A 19,304-nucleotide genomic window follows, 5' to 3' on the forward strand; every position below is an offset into this window, starting at 1 on the left:
AGATTCCTGACTCAGATTTGATTCGCCAGGGTGTCGTTTAATCATCTATGATGTATTGCCTCTCTGTTCGAGGAGGAATAGTTATTTCCATGTCTGCTGCATCAAACTAATACGCATTCAGAAAAATACATCTCTGATCATAGGAAACTGCGACATGGAAGAAGTTGATTGCGTACGTCTTCCACCAATAGCCGAGTATCATAAATATACTGCACAAATCATTTATGCCAATTAAACCATTATCCCCTGGCGGAACAGCAACTGAGTCGACTTGGACGCTCACAGTACCCATCCCCGAAAAATATGATTGGAGTTGCAGCGATGCTTATCACCAAACAATTTTCCACACGAAAAGATCTTAACAATTCTAATAAATATACATATATGTCCAATTTCTTCTTGGCCACCAACGCAACCATCTTTATCAACATGTCTTGATAACCACTCTATTATTGTATTGTGATGTCTTTGACTTTTGACACAGTCGATCCAAATGGGACTCAACCAGTCATTGGGAGCAAAGAAAAATCTTAAAACTTGGAAATATCATACCCAATTAATAGCTAATTTTTTTATTCTAATCCGATTACAACCGTTAAATAACAATTTGATTATATATATATATATACATGAAATTATAATTCATTTCGTGTTTTAAATAAAATCTTCGTTCACGTTTGACTTATTTTCCAAACATATTTATTTATTGTTTTTAAAAATAAAAAGAGATTGAATATATATATATATTTTTACCTTCTCTTCATCACGCAGGAAAAGGAATGGTCGAATCACATTTTCAAGCTTTAGAGAATTACCAAAACCTAGAAAGGGAGTAACATAAGACGATGATAAGTGTTGTCTCTACAACTATTTCAACGATGTGACTAGCCTTGTGTGAAGCATTCCACCGAGCAGGACGAGATTCAACTCAGTTGACATTGCCACGACAAAAGAGCTTCGCACAAAGTCAGAAAGAGTATAGTAAATATACATGTGGACATTAGTCGAAAGCATATCTCCGGAAAGGCTATTGTTTCTCTCATCCCAACAGTTGTTGTAAGATCAATATGTATGTTGACCTTCGATATATGTATGTTTACGTAAGATAATGTAGTGATCTAAAACTCGCTTCCGACATGTCAAGACATCATGAACAGGACATGATACGCTGGCGTTGGGTCCGTCGTCGGTCTTGTCTTTAGCATCGTATGTATTGTGCCATGATCATGGATGGGGGAATTCATGACCTCGGAGTCGTGTGAGCTTAGCGACACCACTCCTCTCTCCTGATCTTTCCTTCTTCCTTCCACCGAGCGGTATGTAGGTTTGCCTTCGTCAACTCGGTTGGCTTGGTTTCGTCGTCTTCGTCTTTTTGCATGCCGTGTTCCCGCCCCCGGGAAGGATCGGGATCACTCCCGGGTTTAAATATTCTGTGAAGCATCGTTCTATTCGTTTCTATTGATTCGGGTGTCATGGGGAATGGCGTTGGGGTTGTTAAGGTTCGCAGCATTTCCACTCCATTGTATCATCGGTTTTTGTGCTAATGTGATGGAGGAGGATCTCGGCGCCGATACAAACGGTGGAGAGTGGACGCGAGAGGAGGAGGTGACGATGAGTGCCAGAGCGCCGATTGCTGTGCAGGCCATGAAGGCTTCCTCGAGAGATGATAAAGTAGGCTCCTTTGTGGCAGATACGAAATGGGTCTCTGTTTCCTCTAGTTTTCGTTCTGCTTTGCCTGCTTTCTGTGTTTCTCTATGTACAGATTAGTTGATTTCTACGAATCCTGAAGTGGATTCTCTTTTAGTTGCTTTGGCTATTGATTTATTGGGAGTGCAATGCGTTAGTCTCTCGAGAAAGGCTTTTGAAATTTTGGATAAAACATTTCGTTTTCTCGAAGAATTTTTATTAGAAACGAATTGTTCTGTAGTTTTCTTTACGAGTTATCGAAATCAAAATTGGTTTTTTGATCGAAGATGAGCTCCTTGGTAAAGAAACAATCCCCTCCCTCGGACATCGATTCGAGGTGGGTGCTATGCTGGTGTAGTTGGATCAGCGGCATCCATGCTGAAATAAATTATCACCTTTTGTTCCTTTTTCCAATCTGGTGGTGTTCTTACATTCTTATGAACTCAGGAATTGGACGAGGAAGAGAACACTAAGATGTATAATTTCTCTGTTTATGAACTAAGCCGATAAAAGCTACATTCTTATGAACTAAGATGCAGGGGAACAGATCAATGGTTTCAGAACAAGGGCCCGGTAGAGTCCGATCTCGAAGAGAGAGGAAGATTGCCTTACAGCAAGATGTATACTTTCTCTGTACTCTCACTACAAGAGTTGTAATCAGTCAAACACGCTTAATCTGAGTTGTATCTGATTCCTTGTTGGCATACTGCTTTGCAGGTTGACAAACTAAGGAAGAAGCTGAGACACGAAGAGAACATCCACAGAGCTCTGGTGAGGGCTTTTACCAGACCTTTGGGTGTTCTTCCTCGTCTTCCACCCTATCTCCCATCGCACGTAACTGTCCTTTTCCTCTTCCCCGTCTGTTGCATTTACCCGATACCAGATTTCTAGTTGGAAAATGATTTGGTCCTTCCTGTTATTTGTGCCATCCGTCTCAAAGACACTAAAGCTTCTAGCTGAAGTTGCCGTGCTGGAAGAAGAGGTGGTTCGGCTTGAAGAAGAGGTGGTAAATTTTCTGCAAGGACTCTACCAGGAGGCTATCTACGGCTCATCCGCCAAGCAGAACTGTTTTCCAAGTCCCAAAAAGTTGGAGAGATTGAAACTGCATGCCGATTCGGTGAATTCTGAAGCTGCAGAAATCAGAAGACCTTCATCCTTGTTACGGTGGATGTCAGGTGTCGAACAAATGCAGCCTTCCTTCAGTTCATCTGCCAATTATTGACATACCCTGAAGAAAGCTGAACGCAAATTTGCTATAGAGTTACCGGTTCAGACACATACCTGAACCTAGTTATGTTGCCATTTTCATGTGGATTACATGATCTGAAGAGAGAGTGAGGGTCAAAGATATCAAACATCAGAGTCATTGGATTGACCATTTCAGAGATTCCTGTGCACAGATAATAGCAGCATTCAGCAATGCAACTTCTCTACTGTTTATTACCGCTAGTTCTCCATGCTTGCTTGCTTAATGAAACAGCATGTCACGCCTATATAATGAATGTATGCTTCGATAGCACATCTGAGGTTTAACCTTTAAGCCAACCACGAGAGGCTGAGCAATCACTCTAGACACCAACTCAAGTGGTGCATCGGGTGGCACGTGCCTGCCTGCGGTCAGCCACATAGAATGTCAAACCCACATGCTCCGAGGCCCAAAGCCTTGTACGCCACCCCTCCTCAACGTAATGCAGCACTTCAAATGGCATGATGTAGAAACCCACACCTTAATACATGTCATCTTTGACGAGGCTCAGGTGAACGCACGGCAGTCTTACCAAGCAAGAACTGTGGTCATATAGTTAATTCCTACACTGTCCTTTTGACAGATTTGATATGAACAATAAAATCGCACGAGCTTAAATATTAGAGAAATCGAGGGCAACATGATATGATCAGAGTCAGAATTGGAGATTAGAAAGAGAAAGAAGCCGGTAACCTTCTCCGACACATACATAATCCCAAGCATGGTAGTCTCAGTTTAGTGACATGGGATGTGGTGGTTTAAGCTGATGTTTGTGGTGATGGATGTGTCATTAAAGGCACATGTGAGACGACCAAGAAGAGCTCGAGCAGTGGTCAAAGCAATCCTATACCAACCCCTGCTGAATGCTACAAGAATTAGTCAATGAACACCATTAATTATGTTCAAATTGAGGAGGCAGATGACCACCCACCCCACCTTTAGTTCCCTAATCAGTGCAATGTTAGAATTATTTTGTAAGATATATATCTCTTCGAGTCCCATAAATCTTATAACCTTGAGGGCAAACTATTGTGGTTCATCTCTATCAATTGATAATGATATTAGAACTCAGATTGAAATAATATCCCTTGGAAAATATCAAAAAACATAAAGAATGAAATAATTGCCGAAAGTAATTCAAGGTATTTATAGTTGCCAAAAATAATATCCCTAATCAGTGCAAGGTATATATATATATATATATATATATATATATATATATATATATATATATATATATATATATATATATATATATATATATATATATATATATATATATATATATATATATATATATATATATATATATGATTTTTTTTCCTTTTTCTTTTTCCCTCCTCAATCTTTTTATATATATCCTGACACGTATGTCCAGAGGTACGCACTTATCCCTGTACGCTGTTTGGTCATAGTGTTTATACAGTGTATGATAATGTTGTCGTCTCTAACATAAAGCATAATTCTCAAACTCACTTCGGCCGCGCCTTCTTCGTTGGACTTTTATTTGCTTCAACGTGGCATATTTGTTTTTAGTGTAAAGCAAGCGGCAATCATGTCCAAGAACACACGTGCTCTTTGACAATTCCACTCCAAGAACAAACCTCTATCTTTTCGATTGGCCAATATGTTCTCTCTTTTGATCATTATGTTATATTATAGTGTTATTTGATGTCACATTAAGGCGTGTCCAAATCACACCGCTGCGAAAAATCTATAAGATAAATCGAGAAAACATGAATGAGTAATAAAAGGCGGCTCTCTATCTCTACCTCTTATCCGTCCTAAATCTACTATAAAAGATTTGCTCCTTTCCTCCTTGGTCAAAGAATTCCTTGCCTTCTTCTTTCCTCTCACCTTCCCGCAACCATTGCCATTTAAAGTCCCCGCCTCCGTTCGCCTTCCTTGTTTTCACACTGTTCCAGGTGTTCCCTGAAAGCCATCATAAGAACAAAGGAAGAAAGACAGAGACAGAGACAGAGACAGAGAGATCATCAGAAGAGAGGGAGGGAGGTGAAGATGGAGGTGGTCGTGCCGGTGCCGGACTTCCACTTGGACAGCGCATGCACCAGCCCGTACGTGAGCGCGCCGTCGAGCCCGAAGCGCTCCGGCGACCCCTTCAACTTCTTCCGCCACTACACCAGCGCTCCCACCAGCCCGACGCGCGCTTCCGCCATCTACGCGCATTTCAACGCCATCTCCTCCACCAATTCGCCGGCCGCCGCCTCCGGTGTCCCTTTCGACTGGGAGGAGAAGCCTGGCACCCCGAAGTCCCGGGGCGGCAGCCCCGCTAAGGACGAGCAGGAGGACGTACTCGACTTCGCCTTCGATTTCAGCGGCCACCTGGACAAACAAGGGTTGCCGGTGCTCACCACCGCCGATGAGCTGTTCGAAGAAGGAAAGATCCGGCCGCTCAAGCCCCCTCCTCGGCTGCAGTACCCGGTCGCGGATGACGGGAGCAGCGTGGCCTCCTCGCCGAGGTCACCGAAGCAGAGGGTTTTGTGGTCTCCCTGCCACCGAGGCAGAGGAGGAAGGGGAGAACAGATTGACCCCTTCACCGCGGCGATGGTGGAAGCGACGAGAGATCGAGGAAGAGCGACGACACCTACCTCTCCTTCTTTCTCTTCTTCCAGAAGTCGGAAGGGGTCGAGATCGCTCTCTCCACTCAGAGGCGGAGGAAGTTTCTTCAAGACGACTCCCACTTCTCCTCCTGCAACCGCTTCCACGGCCAGCCTGAAGAGTGGGGGCGGCGGTGGCGGTGGAAGCAAGAAGTGGCGGCTGAAGGACTTGCTCCTCTTCCGAAGTGCGTCTGAAGGACGCGCCACCGGCAACCGGAGCAAGGATCCTCTCCGCAAGTACACGCTGCTACCATCGTCGTCATCATCAATCAAGAAATCCGTGACGGAGGATCTGAAGAATTCGAGCTTCAGATCGACCGACAGCAGCGGTTCGATCAGGAGGGGGAGTGGTCATTTTGCGTCGTCGCATCAGATGCACTACGCCGCCAACCGGGCAGCGACGGAGGAGCTCAAGAAGAAGACCGCACTTCCCTACCGGCAGAGCCTCTTCGGCTGCCTGCGCTTCAACCCGGCGGTGCTTAGCATTTCCAGAGGATTCAATACCCACTCGTTCGGCCGTCGGTGATATGTTCCTTGTCGTCGTCGTCGTTGTCATCGTCTTGTATCAACCAGTCGTTCTACTCCTCGCGAGACAATGTAATCATACAGTCAACGGTGAGAACACTCACTCATCTTCGTTCGCGTGCTGTGTAATCATCTCTCTGTTTGAAGTTGTGCAAGTGAAAGATAATTGAGTCATTTGCGTCAAGTCTCCCGTAGCATTTCATTTCGCCTGTGTCTTGCTTGTGCAGCAGAACAACAGAAGCATGAAATAAAAACAACTAGTTCTGAGTTCTCGTGTTCACAGCAGCAAAAACACAAGAAACAAAATCGACACCCACTGTTCCGGTAACTAAGAGATTATAAACATAAGGGGAAGCATTTATTTACGCTGTCCTAGTCACAAGCTAGCACTGCAAAAAGGAGAAATTTACGTATCAATGTGGCAGGTGAACATAAATATGCATCATATGTCAAGGTAAATGGCAGAACAAACATAATGTCAGCTACTTCCTGTCAGCCACGCTCGGTAATAAAAGCTAAAGAAGGTGAAACCACTGCTGCATCGGAGCCATCCGTCTGCTACAGTGAACATGCGTGAATCTCTCTCTCTCTCTCTCTCCGTCAACAGTGAAGTCGCAGTGACCTTTCCTATATTAAGCATGACTTTACATCAGTGCTTCCACCGTCAAGCCTTTTCTACGTACCACCCCTGCACTGCTTTTACCAACACTTGTGCTGCTGCGGCTCAGAGTTTGGTTGGAAAAAGTTTAATCCGGTGGGGGCAAAGACAAAGGTTCAGCACAGTGGAATAGTACTTGGGCCTCTACCTTTCTCTGTAGCTCTCACAAGTCAAAAGACATCGAGGAGTGGCAGTATCCAATCGTGATGAGTCAGGAAACCTCATGATTCCCATGTGGAGTTTCCCATCCATAAAGACGGCAGAGTGTCAACTGGAACTCGTAAACTGCATCGGGTGTAGACAGTAAAAGAAATATTTGATCTAAAGACTGCAGTGAAATAACCCAGCAAGTAAGCATGTCCAATATGTGAAAGGCTGATGCCTAACTATCATGTCTAACATTCACATCTTCCTAATTTGTCTCTCTATTTGGTTCCATCTCCTGAATTCAAACCCAAATGTTCTGCCGACCAGGGTAGGGGGGGGGAGGGTTACTTATGAGGAATTATTATGATGTCGAGTCCGATCCGAGTGGTATTTATTAGGCCTGTTGTGGGTCCCTTGAGCCTTTAGTTTGTACAGGAAAGGAGAGTCTGTGACCCTTACCCTAGGACAGGAGGCTTTTGCTTTCACAGGCTTTTATGATCAATGGTGAATGCGTTTGCCATCCGAGACAATAGCCACAACACATAAAGGTATTCATTCTACCAAGCACCATGCATTTTCTTTTGTTTTCTCTTTAGACTGCATGCATGCCTGCTCTACGTACCTGATAGCATGTTACAGTGGAAAATCTTCTAAGAGTGAGATGAGATTATATGAAGATATAATAGACTGTTTTGGACAGATTCTTTGCAAGCATATGGATTATTAAATATTGTGGGCTATAACAAGTTACGGATCACAATCACCAAAGACTTCCTACATACATATATCATCACTCCAGAATCAAGGCTGCATTATATGGATTGAGATGCGTGGATATGCGAAAGAATAGCCTTGTTCAACAAGTATGGAAATTTCCATTGGAGGTTGTTTTCTTGGGTATACTAAAGATGACAAGAAATAGAAATACTTCGATTGAGACTGATTTTGGAGGCAAAAGAGTTCTGATGTGTGTGCATATATATTGAGATGTAAAAAGTCTAGCAGAAGTGAAAAGGAGCTGTGTTGGCTCCACTTGCATAGTTCGGTGGTATCTGCTAAAACAGTGGTGGACATACATGTCAAGGATTCACATGTGGGTGGGTGGGTGGGTGGGAAGTGGTTGGCACAATAGAAGACACTAAAAAGCAAGCAAATTGACCCAAAAAGAAGAAGAAGAAGAAGAAGAAGAAGTTTTAGTCACCCGCGTCGGTGGTTGATTAAGCTGCAGCAGTGTGTACAAGCATTCCACGCCATCATCGACCGCGACTCCCCTTGTGCAACCTGAAAGATGAAACGCTGGGCTGATTTCTTTGACGACCTGCTTCAGAGACAGAGAGAACAGCTGGATCGACAACTAGTCCTTCGAGGACACAACAAATCCGTCAATCATGCCAACTTCGAACAGTGTCAAGAGAAATGAAAGCGACTGTAAACATGCTTCATCTCCGGTGCATGGAACACATGGAAATGCCAGCTTCATATAGGCGATCCAGGAATACCAAAAAATGGACCGATCAATTTCTCCATCTATCCATGTTAACTTCTCTCTTATAATCGCATTATTTCGTGTTTGGATTACAAACGAAGTAGAAGATTCGTACCTCCTTTGAGAAGCCCAGTGGAATGATGCATCAGAGACATCATATCCCCAGCAGCAGAGTTCCTTCATATATCTACGGGAGAACTCTTCATTAGCAACATATAAAGGCAAGTACATGATGAATAGGTGTTAGTCCTATGTGTTAAATGCAACTGTCAGCACTACAAGAAAGCAAGAATACGATGATGGAGTGGTCAAAAACATTGTTGTGCTACAGCACGCCCGCACCTTGTACTGCTTGATCAAAAACTATAATGTCATGGAATGAAGGCAGAATCAGTAAAGACTATTAATTAGCATGAACAATGACAGCTAACGCATCGAAGAACTATTAGTCAGGCTACAACCAGATTCTCATACCATTGATCCGATCACCTTGTGCGCACAAGTGTTCAAGGTAAAATGTCAACAAATCAAGGTATTTGACAGATCACAGTGGTCGTTTGATGTCACATGTTTCACCTTGGGAAGATCACTGAAGAACCAACAAGAACCTGCAGCCGGATATTAAGAATCATAATGTGTTGAATCAAAAAAAGCAGTAGCATCGCAATGTGGGAATGTAGCAAACAAGAAATGAACGCTTACAGTTCACATACCAAAAGGTGCCAAATACATCAGAAGTCAATGTATACAATTTTCGATGCGGGAATGTAGCAAACAAGAAATGAACACTTACAGTTCATATACCAAAAGGTGCCAAATACATCAGAAGTCAATGTATACAATTTGTCGTCAATTGGTCTATGCACTCATCTGATGCTTCAAGACATGCACCTCAATAAATATTGGACATGCCGATATAGATTACGACTTTTCATTGCAAGCCATTTTCTACAACATGAAAGTAGTCTAAAAGATCATGCAAGTGTCTTCTATTGAATTACTTTTTTTTCTTCCAAGGCTATAAGCAATTATACTTTCTTTTATTTTCCCATCAATGGGGTACCCAAGAGCTCAAACAAGATCTGAAGACCGGATAGGCTCCCGTGTGATGATATCAGTAAACAACTGTTCATCATTAATGTGCACAGAGTATCTGCTTGCATAAAAAAATATCAAATTATTGGCTTTTATTGCCTGAACCTTAAATAGACCTTTAAAATTTCCTCTCATGATCTAGAATGACAGATGATAACCTAAAAAATGTCATTCACATCCTCCATAAACAACAGATGTTAAATACTCTCATGTCATGATAATGAACATGTATGTATATGCCGTAGGGTAAATTGAAAATACAAAATTGAAATATTGAGCAAATAAATATTAGAGTTAGGCAAATAATCAGAGAAATAAAAATATGATTTAAGCAAAAACAGACACGTCTCCACTAAAAACCATTCAATTTTACATAGAAAAGAGAGTAGACATATCCAACTCTAGCTCTTTTGAATGTTCTAATCAGTAGAGAGGAAGACTTCTGTTTGTTTTATATGTTATAATTGGATTCCCAGTTGAACAAGCACAATATTACATACAGTTCAATAATGCAACAAATGATCTACTGACAGGTTTTGCTTCCTCCAAGCAGATCAGTATGACTTATATAGGCCCATGAATGGTTTCTCCCTTTCTTCCATTCTTTTCCTTGCAGCCTCCCTTGCTTTTAGAGCCTGGACTTCCTCTTTTGATATCGCCTTTGCCTTCCCATCATCCCTTTTTCTCTTGTTAACAGCAACTGATGATGGTTTACCTTTAACAGCTCTCGTGGGGTTCAGAGGTGTTGAAATGACCAACCCCGGAGCTGGGCCACCTTTGGATTTGGAAGCAGCTCCATTTCCTAAAACAATGTAATCATTCATCACTCTTGTAAAATTGGGATATAAAGTGTAATAAAGTTTTTTGACATGATCTGGCACGTCTAAGAAAGCAGCAAACTAACATGAGCTTAAGACTCAACTAATGATGCACAAAGGCCATGCAAGATCCAGGGAATGGTTCAGCCATGTCCAAAACGGAAGTCCCATGGACCTGGTGCTTACTCAGCCCAACATTAGACCATCAGGCATGGGACCAAGCCAACCTATACTGCTGTGCAAGACTCTGGCCAGTGTGCTCATATAAGAACCTTGACTCAAGATCAAGCGGTGGTATTCTTGAGAATAGTACAACTTAAGGGGACCATTTTAATTAGCCACCAATAATGATTATGGAGGGTGTTCCAAAAGGGTGAATCCAAATTGTTGCATGGTACATCCAATTAAAAGATAGAGAGAACTAAACAAATAACACGAAAATATTTTAATTGCAAGTAAGAACTATCACGAAGAAATTAATCAGTAAACATAAATAGGAAGGGAATCAGCTGATATATGACTCAGTACCAAGTCATCTTTTACAATAACAAGGTAAAAAATGTCAAATTTCAGAAGACATTTCGCCTATAGGAAAATATTTTAGACACCCACTTGATTTGATATGTGTATCGCACCATGTCAGTATGTGTTCCTGACAGGATTGAGCATGATATGGACCAATTTGTCCTACCCATAACTTGAAGCCATTTCTTGTAGAACTACTTTGGTATGATCCAATTATTAGATGAGCTAAACTAAACATATTTGCATCCATTAACCAATTAGATGCTACACAGTGGACCTGGGTTCAGGTCAGCAGACAAATAGGCACAATGTTTGGGATCATTAGCTTATAACTTCAAGGTCTCAATATAAACCTAATAAGAACAATGCTGAACTCCTTCAGATAAGAGACAATTCAGAATGCTGGCAGGCAGATTGGCAGCCCTGCCATACCATGCACATCAGCTGTAGAAGAAACTCTAAATATTACCATAAGATATGCATGGAATGACATGGTAAATGAAGGAAAAGCAGTATTCCCATGCAAGTGACCGTTCCATGCATATCAAGTTCATCTAAAGTGATAGCAGACTAGTTGGCTTTTAATGTTCAGAACATATATTGAGAAATCTTGGGATATTACCATTTGTAGTTGCAGCTGAACATTGGGCTTCGTCTGTCTTTTTCTTATTTGAATCCAGTCCAGTGCTAGTATCAACGCTCTGGAAAGAAACTAGATCCTTCTGGTAACTTCGTTCCGCTTTCTGCATGACACAGAATAAAAAGAATAATAAAACAATTCAAATGTGGTAATGCATTATCTTAACATCAATGCTTAAGGTTCAAAGAAAGCTTACTGCTTCTATTTCCTTAAGGGCACGAGCTGCTGCTTTTTGTTCTTTCTCCTTGGCAGCACTCTCCTTTCTCATAGTGGCAAGCCTCTTAGCAACATTGTCCTTGTGGCGCTGACCCAGTTCATGAGTTCTGATGCTCAATGGATTGTTAGCAATGTATATCTTGCAGAAATCACACCATTTGTTTCCTTGACTAACCCAATACTGCAAAAGACGCAGAAAAAGAAATCATATACTGCTCCTTTGGAGCTTGTGCAGACAAAGGAAACAAATGTCTCTAAGAACCAAACCCAATTTTTGTTTGGCTACAGTGACCAAATGTAGTTACAACAGTTAGCAAAGAATGTAACATAATGCTGAAAGAATACGTAGAAGATTGACAAAGGATTCACATGAATCTTCGTTCCTATAAATATTTAACATATGACTTGAATTCAGAGGATAAGGGTGAAACCAGGAAACTAATAGTGAGTCATGAACATACACAGACATTAACAGGTTATAGATGTCAATAAAATGAAAAAAAAGGCCTAGACATAAACTCAATTACATTATAACAATAATACATTTGTTGTGACTTATAAATTTAAACAAAAGGAGTTACATATTAAAATGGCTCTCAAAGGATCAGCAATTTTTAGAAGCTTTCACATTTTTAGTTAGGCTCACCAATGGTTCAACAAGAGGAGTCCTCTGACTGAAGATATTTCGTAGAAGTAGGTGCAATTACAAGGAAAAAGAGGGACAATGAACAAGATTTAGTCTTATTAGAAAAATTTGTGAAAATTGAATTATTTTCTAAGTATTTGTTTTCCAGTGAACATAATTCTAATCACTATTGCTGTTAATGTAAAATAACTACCTATGTCAATGTAATATATCTACCTAACTTAGTTATTAACACTTAAATCCAACGACAGGATTTATTCAACATAACTATAATTACTGTTTGCCGAAAATCTAGTATGTCTATGTAGATGATGGTAAAATGATAATTAAATCAATAAATATTGGTACAATATTTGAGAAAAAGAGAAATATTTGGAGAACAAGGTCCTATTTCTTTCCTTCTAAATCTTGATCATATTGGCAGGCAGCATTCCTCTGAGGTGTAAATAAATAAAACCATTATGTTTTGGTCTTTTTGACTGGCAGGGATTTCCCTATGACTTCTCCAACTGGTATGTCAATATGGAAAAGTTCCTCGCATGTTTCTCATGTTATTTTCTCGAAAAGATATTAGATCACTGCAGGAAACTTCAATTATGAAAAGGATTGGTACAGAATGCTAGTGGTGCATTCACACATAAACGCACCAGGAGAAAAAAAGAAAAACAAATACAAAACCACTGCATATTTTCATACTTGTTTCTTCGCTATGTTTCTCATGATATTTTCTTCAAAAGATATTAGGCCACTGCAGGAAACTTAAATTATGAAAAGGATAAGTACACAACGCTTGTGGGGCATTCACACAATAAAGCACCAGGATAAAAAAGAAAAACCACCATATATGTTCATACTTGTGCTTCTTAGTTTCTCTGCTACAAGTTGCTCCCATCCCTCACAATTTCCTTTGTTTTATTTATATATTAGTCATGAGGTGGCATAAATATTAATAATAATAGACTAGGTTTTATCTAACTTGATACATACTATGGTTAAATAAGCAAAAAAAATGTCATAGTCGTGCTCCTTAGTTTCTCTGCTATGAGTTGGCTCCCATCCCTGACTTTCCTTTGTTTTATTTATATATTAGTCATGAGGTGGCATAAATATTAAATAATAATAGCCCAGATTTTATCTAACTTGAAACACACTATGATTAAATAAGCCAAACAAATGTCATGCATCATTCCAAGATCTTAACTTCTATTCTTTGTTTCATCTTATGCTTTCTTTTGTTAAAAAACTTTACAATTTATAAGTCACATTTCCAATTTTTCCAACAGTTATGAGCTCCTACCTTCTATAAAATCTTCTGCTTTTCAACAAGTTCACCTACAAAAGTTTATTACAGAATATATACAGATTTTGTGGTTTTGCATCATGTAAACAAAGATAGCAGACATATTGTATAATTTCTACTAAGTAAAATACAAAATGGCATTGTCACCATCGCTTTGCACATCTTATTTTTCAAGCTCAAACTTGAAATGTGTCTTTGCGCTCAATTCGTTTTCCATCAAATGCAACTGAAGTTGTATATTTTCCTTCTTTCTTTTCTTCATTGTGTTCTTTTCATATGTCCAACGTATCACAACGATAGCATTTCATTCTTGATCTGGATTTGGACCTTCCTCTGAACTTGTCCTGATTTTCAGAATTTTGAGAGTTTCTCGTGCTATCTCTCCCCCCTTTTTTATATAACAAGTGCATCAGATTGGTAGAAAATGAGTCCAGACCAAGTGGCCAATGAACAGTTCAGTTCATATTCAACATACAAATAGATGAGCATGATAAGACCAATGTCAAATCAGATAAAATCACATATTTCAAGTTTTTTGAATGCACTCTATAATTCTGTATCAACCTCGTGTTGTCAAGACCTAGATGCATGAAATGTCTTCGTCATATCAAATTAAGATTTTTAGCACCCACCCAAACCTGAAGAACGCTGTTATATATACACATATATGTATATATGTGTCTGTATATATATGTATATATGTACACCTATATAAGGATATGCATACACCTGTCACTGTAACACTAACAACCTGATACATAGTGCTCTGCATCTCATTCATACCTTCTGCAACGACATCAACATATGACTAAAGATACACAAGAAGTGTAACCAGACATCCAGAGAGATCTAAATTGTTTTTGCAAGAATCAGTCTCTTACCATGGACCGCGACTTCACGACATGGTGCAACTTCATTTCACATACTGAATGAAACAGCGTCATCAAGTGCCTCGACTCAATTTTCTACTAATGAAAAAGATAAACCTAAAGAAACCAGTCTAAATGCCCTCATGGTTTCCTCGTCTGTTCCAACAATCACCAACCGAGACAAGAAAATCCACGTATTTTATCCTCCAAATCTTCTATGCAGCTTTCACATCATCCAATTTAATAAATGATTTTGGAAAGAGATACAGAAAAAAAAAAACCCTAACCGGAAGAATCACATCGATTCAAACGAAGAGAGAAAGAGCAAGCGAGAGATAGTCACCTCTGTCATGTTGGAGAAGATCAGGATCAACTTATTTCGAGAGGAAAGATCGAGCTTGGAGATCGCAGTTCTCGATCGAGGAGATATCAAGGATCACGAAGACGAGCGAGCCCTAAAGCTAGAGAGTACCGAAGGCTGGCTTCACAAAGCGAAAGAAATACCAACCGTAACGGATCGGATTGTGCCCTATCAAATCTGTATCCGTATCGGATCCGAACTCTGGAGATACCGAATCCGATCCTTTTTCGCGGCGCTATTGATGAATTCACGAGGGCCGTCGGATCTCCAGCTCCCCCCTCATAGGCAGTAGTATAGTTGTTTTCCGCCCCCGCCCGCGCCCGCGCAAACACATCGATCTAAAAACTAAAAAGACTGTGAGAGCCATGACTTGAGTTATAAACTTTAATTCTTCTATTCTTTTATCTTTTATATTCTTATCTTCGTCTCCTCTATTTTATGTTTGGACTTTAAAGAAACAAGGTGTTTGATAATTACGATGCATTAATTCCTAACATTTTGTATCAAATTTTGATTACATTCTAATTTATTCTTTCAGAAAATTTGTTTTTGGGTTATTTAAGAAGATAGATTATAAGAGATCAAAACTATTAATCTTTAAAATTTGAGTCAACGAGCCGATAGTGGATTCAACCCATAGTGGGCTTTATCAGCCCACAGTCCACCCCCATTTAACCTAACTCTAGATCAAAATTAGGGGGTGCAGGGGCTACGATTTTTGTGCAGAAAAAATTAAGCCAAGAGCAGTTTTTGGTAGTAACAACTTGATTCAAGGAGAAGGGAAAAAAAATAAAGAAAACAGATTTATAGTAGATTCTTACTGTGATTACTTGGGGAGAATTTAGATATTGTATACAGTGACGTGATTCTTGTATCCCAGTTATTCTCTTGTGATTGTTGCTAGGGTTTTAGGCAAAAAAATTATGATTTATATATTCATTATTCTTATGGTTGATTATCTCTAATTTGTCTCGTGATTTTTACCCTTGATATCGGAGGAGTTTTTTATGTAAATCTTGGTATTCTATTTGATTATGATTCTATTTAATTCTGTTGCTCATGACCTACTAGTATTTGTTCATATACAAAAGTTTATTTCTCTTTATATCCCATGAGGGAAAACATAATTGAGGGGTTAATATGATGTGATTTTGTGCTTTGATAATTGTTATAATTTAATTATATTTTTTGTTTCATAATTTTGATTTCTCAACTCACAAAGAATATTTTTTGTTTGTTTTAGTTGCATCGATGATCTTATGAGGTCTTTGTCAAAGACCTCGTGACAAGCTCTTATTATTATTATTATAATATTTTCAAACAAGTTCATGTATAATAAATAATAATAATATTGATTGTATCTATTTTAGCTCTCTTTGGTTAAGTTTGTGGAATCCATTATAAAATCAGACTCCATTGTGAACATTTTCAAAGTGATCTTCAAAGCCTTATCATCCAAATAGCACTAACAATATTTATATGATTTTTTCGATTGATCACTTCACTTCACCTATGATATGATACTCCACAGGAAAATATTTTAAATTGATTCATAAGAGTGAGGCACAAACTTGAAATTAATATTTTTTTTTGTTATTTTTATAAGTTGCAACACGAGATATATGTGTTGGGTAAAAACTCAATAATAAAATTAAATATAATTTATTTAATAAAATACAAAAAGTTTATAAATCACCAAGAATTGTGTTTGAAATTATCCTAAGAAATGATTTCATTTAAAAGAGGTTTAATATCATATTAACAAGTTTATTGGTTAGTCAAAGTGTAAATTAAAAAAATAAAAAATGAAAAATACATTGGTACATAAATAAAGCTTAACTCTAACCCCTATATGTTATAATTATTTATTCTTCATATGTAAATGTATAGAATGAGTATAACTCTTAAAGAGACCTAAAGTAAAATTTTTCGTAAGATATGACTCTACATATATCTTTAACATAAGCTCTTTTATATGAGAGAATTTGTAGACGACTATGATTAAGGAAATAAACAATCTTTAGAATCACTCATGAATAAATAAGATACTTGTAAATTTATATAAACATACTATGTGAGCTAGTTGAAGTTTGGATCAAAGAACGATACTTCATATGATCTCATTGACTATACGGTATAAATATTAATAATATTTTTTTTACTTTTTATTTTTTTTACTTATTTTTAAAAATATATTTTTTTATGAGATATTATAGGCTTACCCTCACTTCTTTATTATTTCCTTTAAGGGAATACAAAATTAATTTTTATTATGATACATAAGATGTCGTTTAATCCTGCACTATTCAGAAGCAAGAAAAAAATAATAGGAAAAGGTTATAAAGAAAGCTCTCAAGAATCCCTATAAGTAGGCTCTAATGTTTCTTCCTAAGTTGCACTTTTCTTCTTTTTCTCCTTCTCCTCCTCGAGACATTTGTCTTAGTTGTTGTCACAAAGTTTGGTTTTTGTGACGTCAACATTTAAGCATCTTAGGGATTCAAAGGGCAACTCATGCACATAGAAAATATTGAAGGAATTCAAGAAGAAATCTTGATAATGGTTGTCTATATATAATTATTCCGAAGAGCATCATAAGGGTAACTCTGTTCATGCGTGTGAAGCATTAACTAACCTTTATGGAATGTAAAAGTCTTTGGTGCACTGAATGAATCTTGCATCAAAATGTAACGTTGCTTGTTTATTGGTAACATTTGTGATAATGCATGTTCGTTCTTCTTGAGGCGCATTGGTTGTACCATGCACAAGGACTTCACGGACCTTAAGCACATCGAATTTATTCGCGCTGTATGCATGGCAGCTCTTCTTGTGAGCTATTCATAGGCTCCGTGGACTCCAATGTATGCAAATGTCATCTAAAGTGACCTTCTCTGAGACTCATATATAGCCTCCTACATGCATGATTGCTAGTTGTGTTCACGCTATACGCAACTTCGTTCTTCATTGTGGCATTTATTACACTACTACATAATCATTAAAATCATTGTGGCTATACGCAATGTTTGCACCCTAGGTAGAGTGTCCACCCCGGCGACTAGGCACCACAGCGTTGCATAAACTGTACACTGTCATCGGCTTCCTTGCAGCGACGTACTACGACACCTCTCACACACAGCTGGTGCACTCAAAAGCGTTGCATCTTTGTGTCCCTCCATCCCACCAACTCAATCTCAGCGGACACAAGTGCATCACATCCACATTGCCTCACCTCATTCTCGGCCATTGTGGTACGTGATGATGTTGAGACGACGCAGGCATCAGGAAGGATAGGGTTTTTTTGTATCATGGCTTATGCTCGTGGCACTGAATGTAATTGATGGTAAGCCTCAGCGATAGCAATCAGGAATGCTGGTGTGATGGAGATCCACTGGATGCCAGTTCACAGGTCCATTTAGTTCCCATTACTGCACCCTCTTAAGCTCTCATCAAACCTCTCACACCCCCACAGTAACTTACTTCTTTCCTCTATAAATACCAACTCATCAGTCGACCCACACCCCATCACTTAGACCGAGTGGTTTCCGTAGCAAACCAGCTGGTATGGAGATGAGGCCTCTGTATGCAACCTTGACACTTGTACTGATCCTCTTCACCTCCTCTTGTCAGCAAGTCACCATGGCTGCTGGGTCAGGTAAACACGAACACCTTCAACTGATCTCCCCCTTCTCACTCAAATCTTATATGTAATGCTTTCAACTTGTTTGTTTCTTGGGTTGGATTCAGCATTCTGCGGCTCCAAGTGCAAGGTGAGGTGCTCCAAGGCCAGTCTGCAAGACCGGTGCATCAAGGTCTGTGGGTTGTGCTGCGAGGCTTGCCGGTGTGTGCCGTCGGGGACGTACGGTAACAAGGATGAGTGCCCTTGCTACAGGGACAAGTACACCGGGGAGGGCGTCAGGAGGAGGCCCAAGTGCCCTTAGTTGAGATCGAGCTGTCTGGAGTCGGAGAGAGTTCTTTGTTATCTCCCTAGCTAGCTTCTTCCGAATGGTTGTTGTCCGGTGTGTCGATTACGAACACTGCTGTTGCTCGTACTGCTACTTAGCCTTCTAGAGAGAGATTTGTTGTGGTTGGATAGTTCTTCAATATCAATGCATTGTTTCGCTTGCCGCATACGTTGCCCTGCAGCATCCTTGATCATTCCGCAGCCATGGGTTCCAGCTGTCCCTTCTCCTTTACAGCGGAAGGGCTCGCTGCGCAGAAGCAGCGAATGCTGAGAAGAGAGGGGTCAGCTTCGACCAGCATCTTCTCCAAGTGGGAAGGATGATCACTTTGAGATTCGTGCGTAGCTATGATAGGCGTCTTCGAGATCGGTGCTGGAGATGGCCCAGACAGCTGGAAGTCAGTTAAATGTCCATTTGGTACGTTCGCTCGACCATTAGACGCCGAAAGCATGACAGCCAAAGGCTCGTTGCCTTGGCATTATTTCCACCCACAGAACATGCAATTTGAATTC

General features: G+C 39.8%; 4 protein-coding genes across 5 annotated transcripts; 3 read left to right on the forward strand and 1 right to left on the reverse strand.

Moving 5' to 3' along the window:
• The first annotated feature begins 1,151 nt into the window (after positions 1-1,151).
• LOC108951499 (uncharacterized) lies at positions 1,152-3,130 on the forward strand. Of its 2 annotated transcripts, none has more exons than XM_018819423.2 (4): positions 1,152-1,671; positions 2,220-2,306; positions 2,404-2,520; positions 2,627-3,130. In XM_018819423.2, the coding sequence occupies exons 1-4, from the start codon at positions 1,480-1,482 to the stop codon at positions 2,906-2,908; spliced, it is 678 nt and encodes a 225-aa protein (XP_018674968.2). In that variant the 5' UTR covers positions 1,152-1,479; the 3' UTR covers positions 2,909-3,130. The 2 variants fall into 2 exon arrangements, with proteins under 2 accessions (XP_018674968.2, XP_018674969.2); XM_018819424.2 differs by having other exon boundaries at positions 1,154-1,671; positions 2,226-2,306.
• A 1,620-nt stretch (positions 3,131-4,750) lies between these two features.
• Positions 4,751-6,259, forward strand: LOC103969610 (uncharacterized). The gene has a single exon (XM_009383196.3). It carries the CDS (start codon positions 4,952-4,954, stop codon positions 6,074-6,076), a length of 1,125 nt encoding a protein of 374 aa, XP_009381471.2. The 5' UTR covers positions 4,751-4,951; the 3' UTR covers positions 6,077-6,259.
• A 3,508-nt stretch (positions 6,260-9,767) lies between these two features.
• Positions 9,768-14,977, reverse strand: LOC135625601 (zinc finger protein ZOP1-like). Its single transcript, XM_065130614.1, has 4 exons — positions 14,819-14,977; positions 11,641-11,841; positions 11,427-11,547; positions 9,768-10,263 (listed from the first exon to the last, which is right to left on the reverse strand). Exons 1-4 carry the CDS (start codon positions 14,825-14,827, stop codon positions 10,016-10,018), a joined length of 579 nt encoding a protein of 192 aa, XP_064986686.1. The 5' UTR covers positions 14,828-14,977; the 3' UTR covers positions 9,768-10,015.
• Positions 14,978-18,324: 3,347 nt separating this feature from the next.
• Positions 18,325-18,963, forward strand: LOC135624263 (peamaclein-like). Its single transcript, XM_065127688.1, has 2 exons — positions 18,325-18,485; positions 18,578-18,963. Exons 1-2 carry the CDS (start codon positions 18,395-18,397, stop codon positions 18,769-18,771), a joined length of 285 nt encoding a protein of 94 aa, XP_064983760.1. The 5' UTR covers positions 18,325-18,394; the 3' UTR covers positions 18,772-18,963.
• Positions 18,964-19,304: the final 341 nt, after the last annotated feature.

Source organism: Musa acuminata, chromosome BXJ2-10 (genome assembly GCF_036884655.1).
Source record: "Musa acuminata AAA Group cultivar baxijiao chromosome BXJ2-10, Cavendish_Baxijiao_AAA, whole genome shotgun sequence".
In the NCBI taxonomy this organism is placed as follows: Eukaryota; Viridiplantae; Streptophyta; class Magnoliopsida; order Zingiberales; family Musaceae; genus Musa; species Musa acuminata.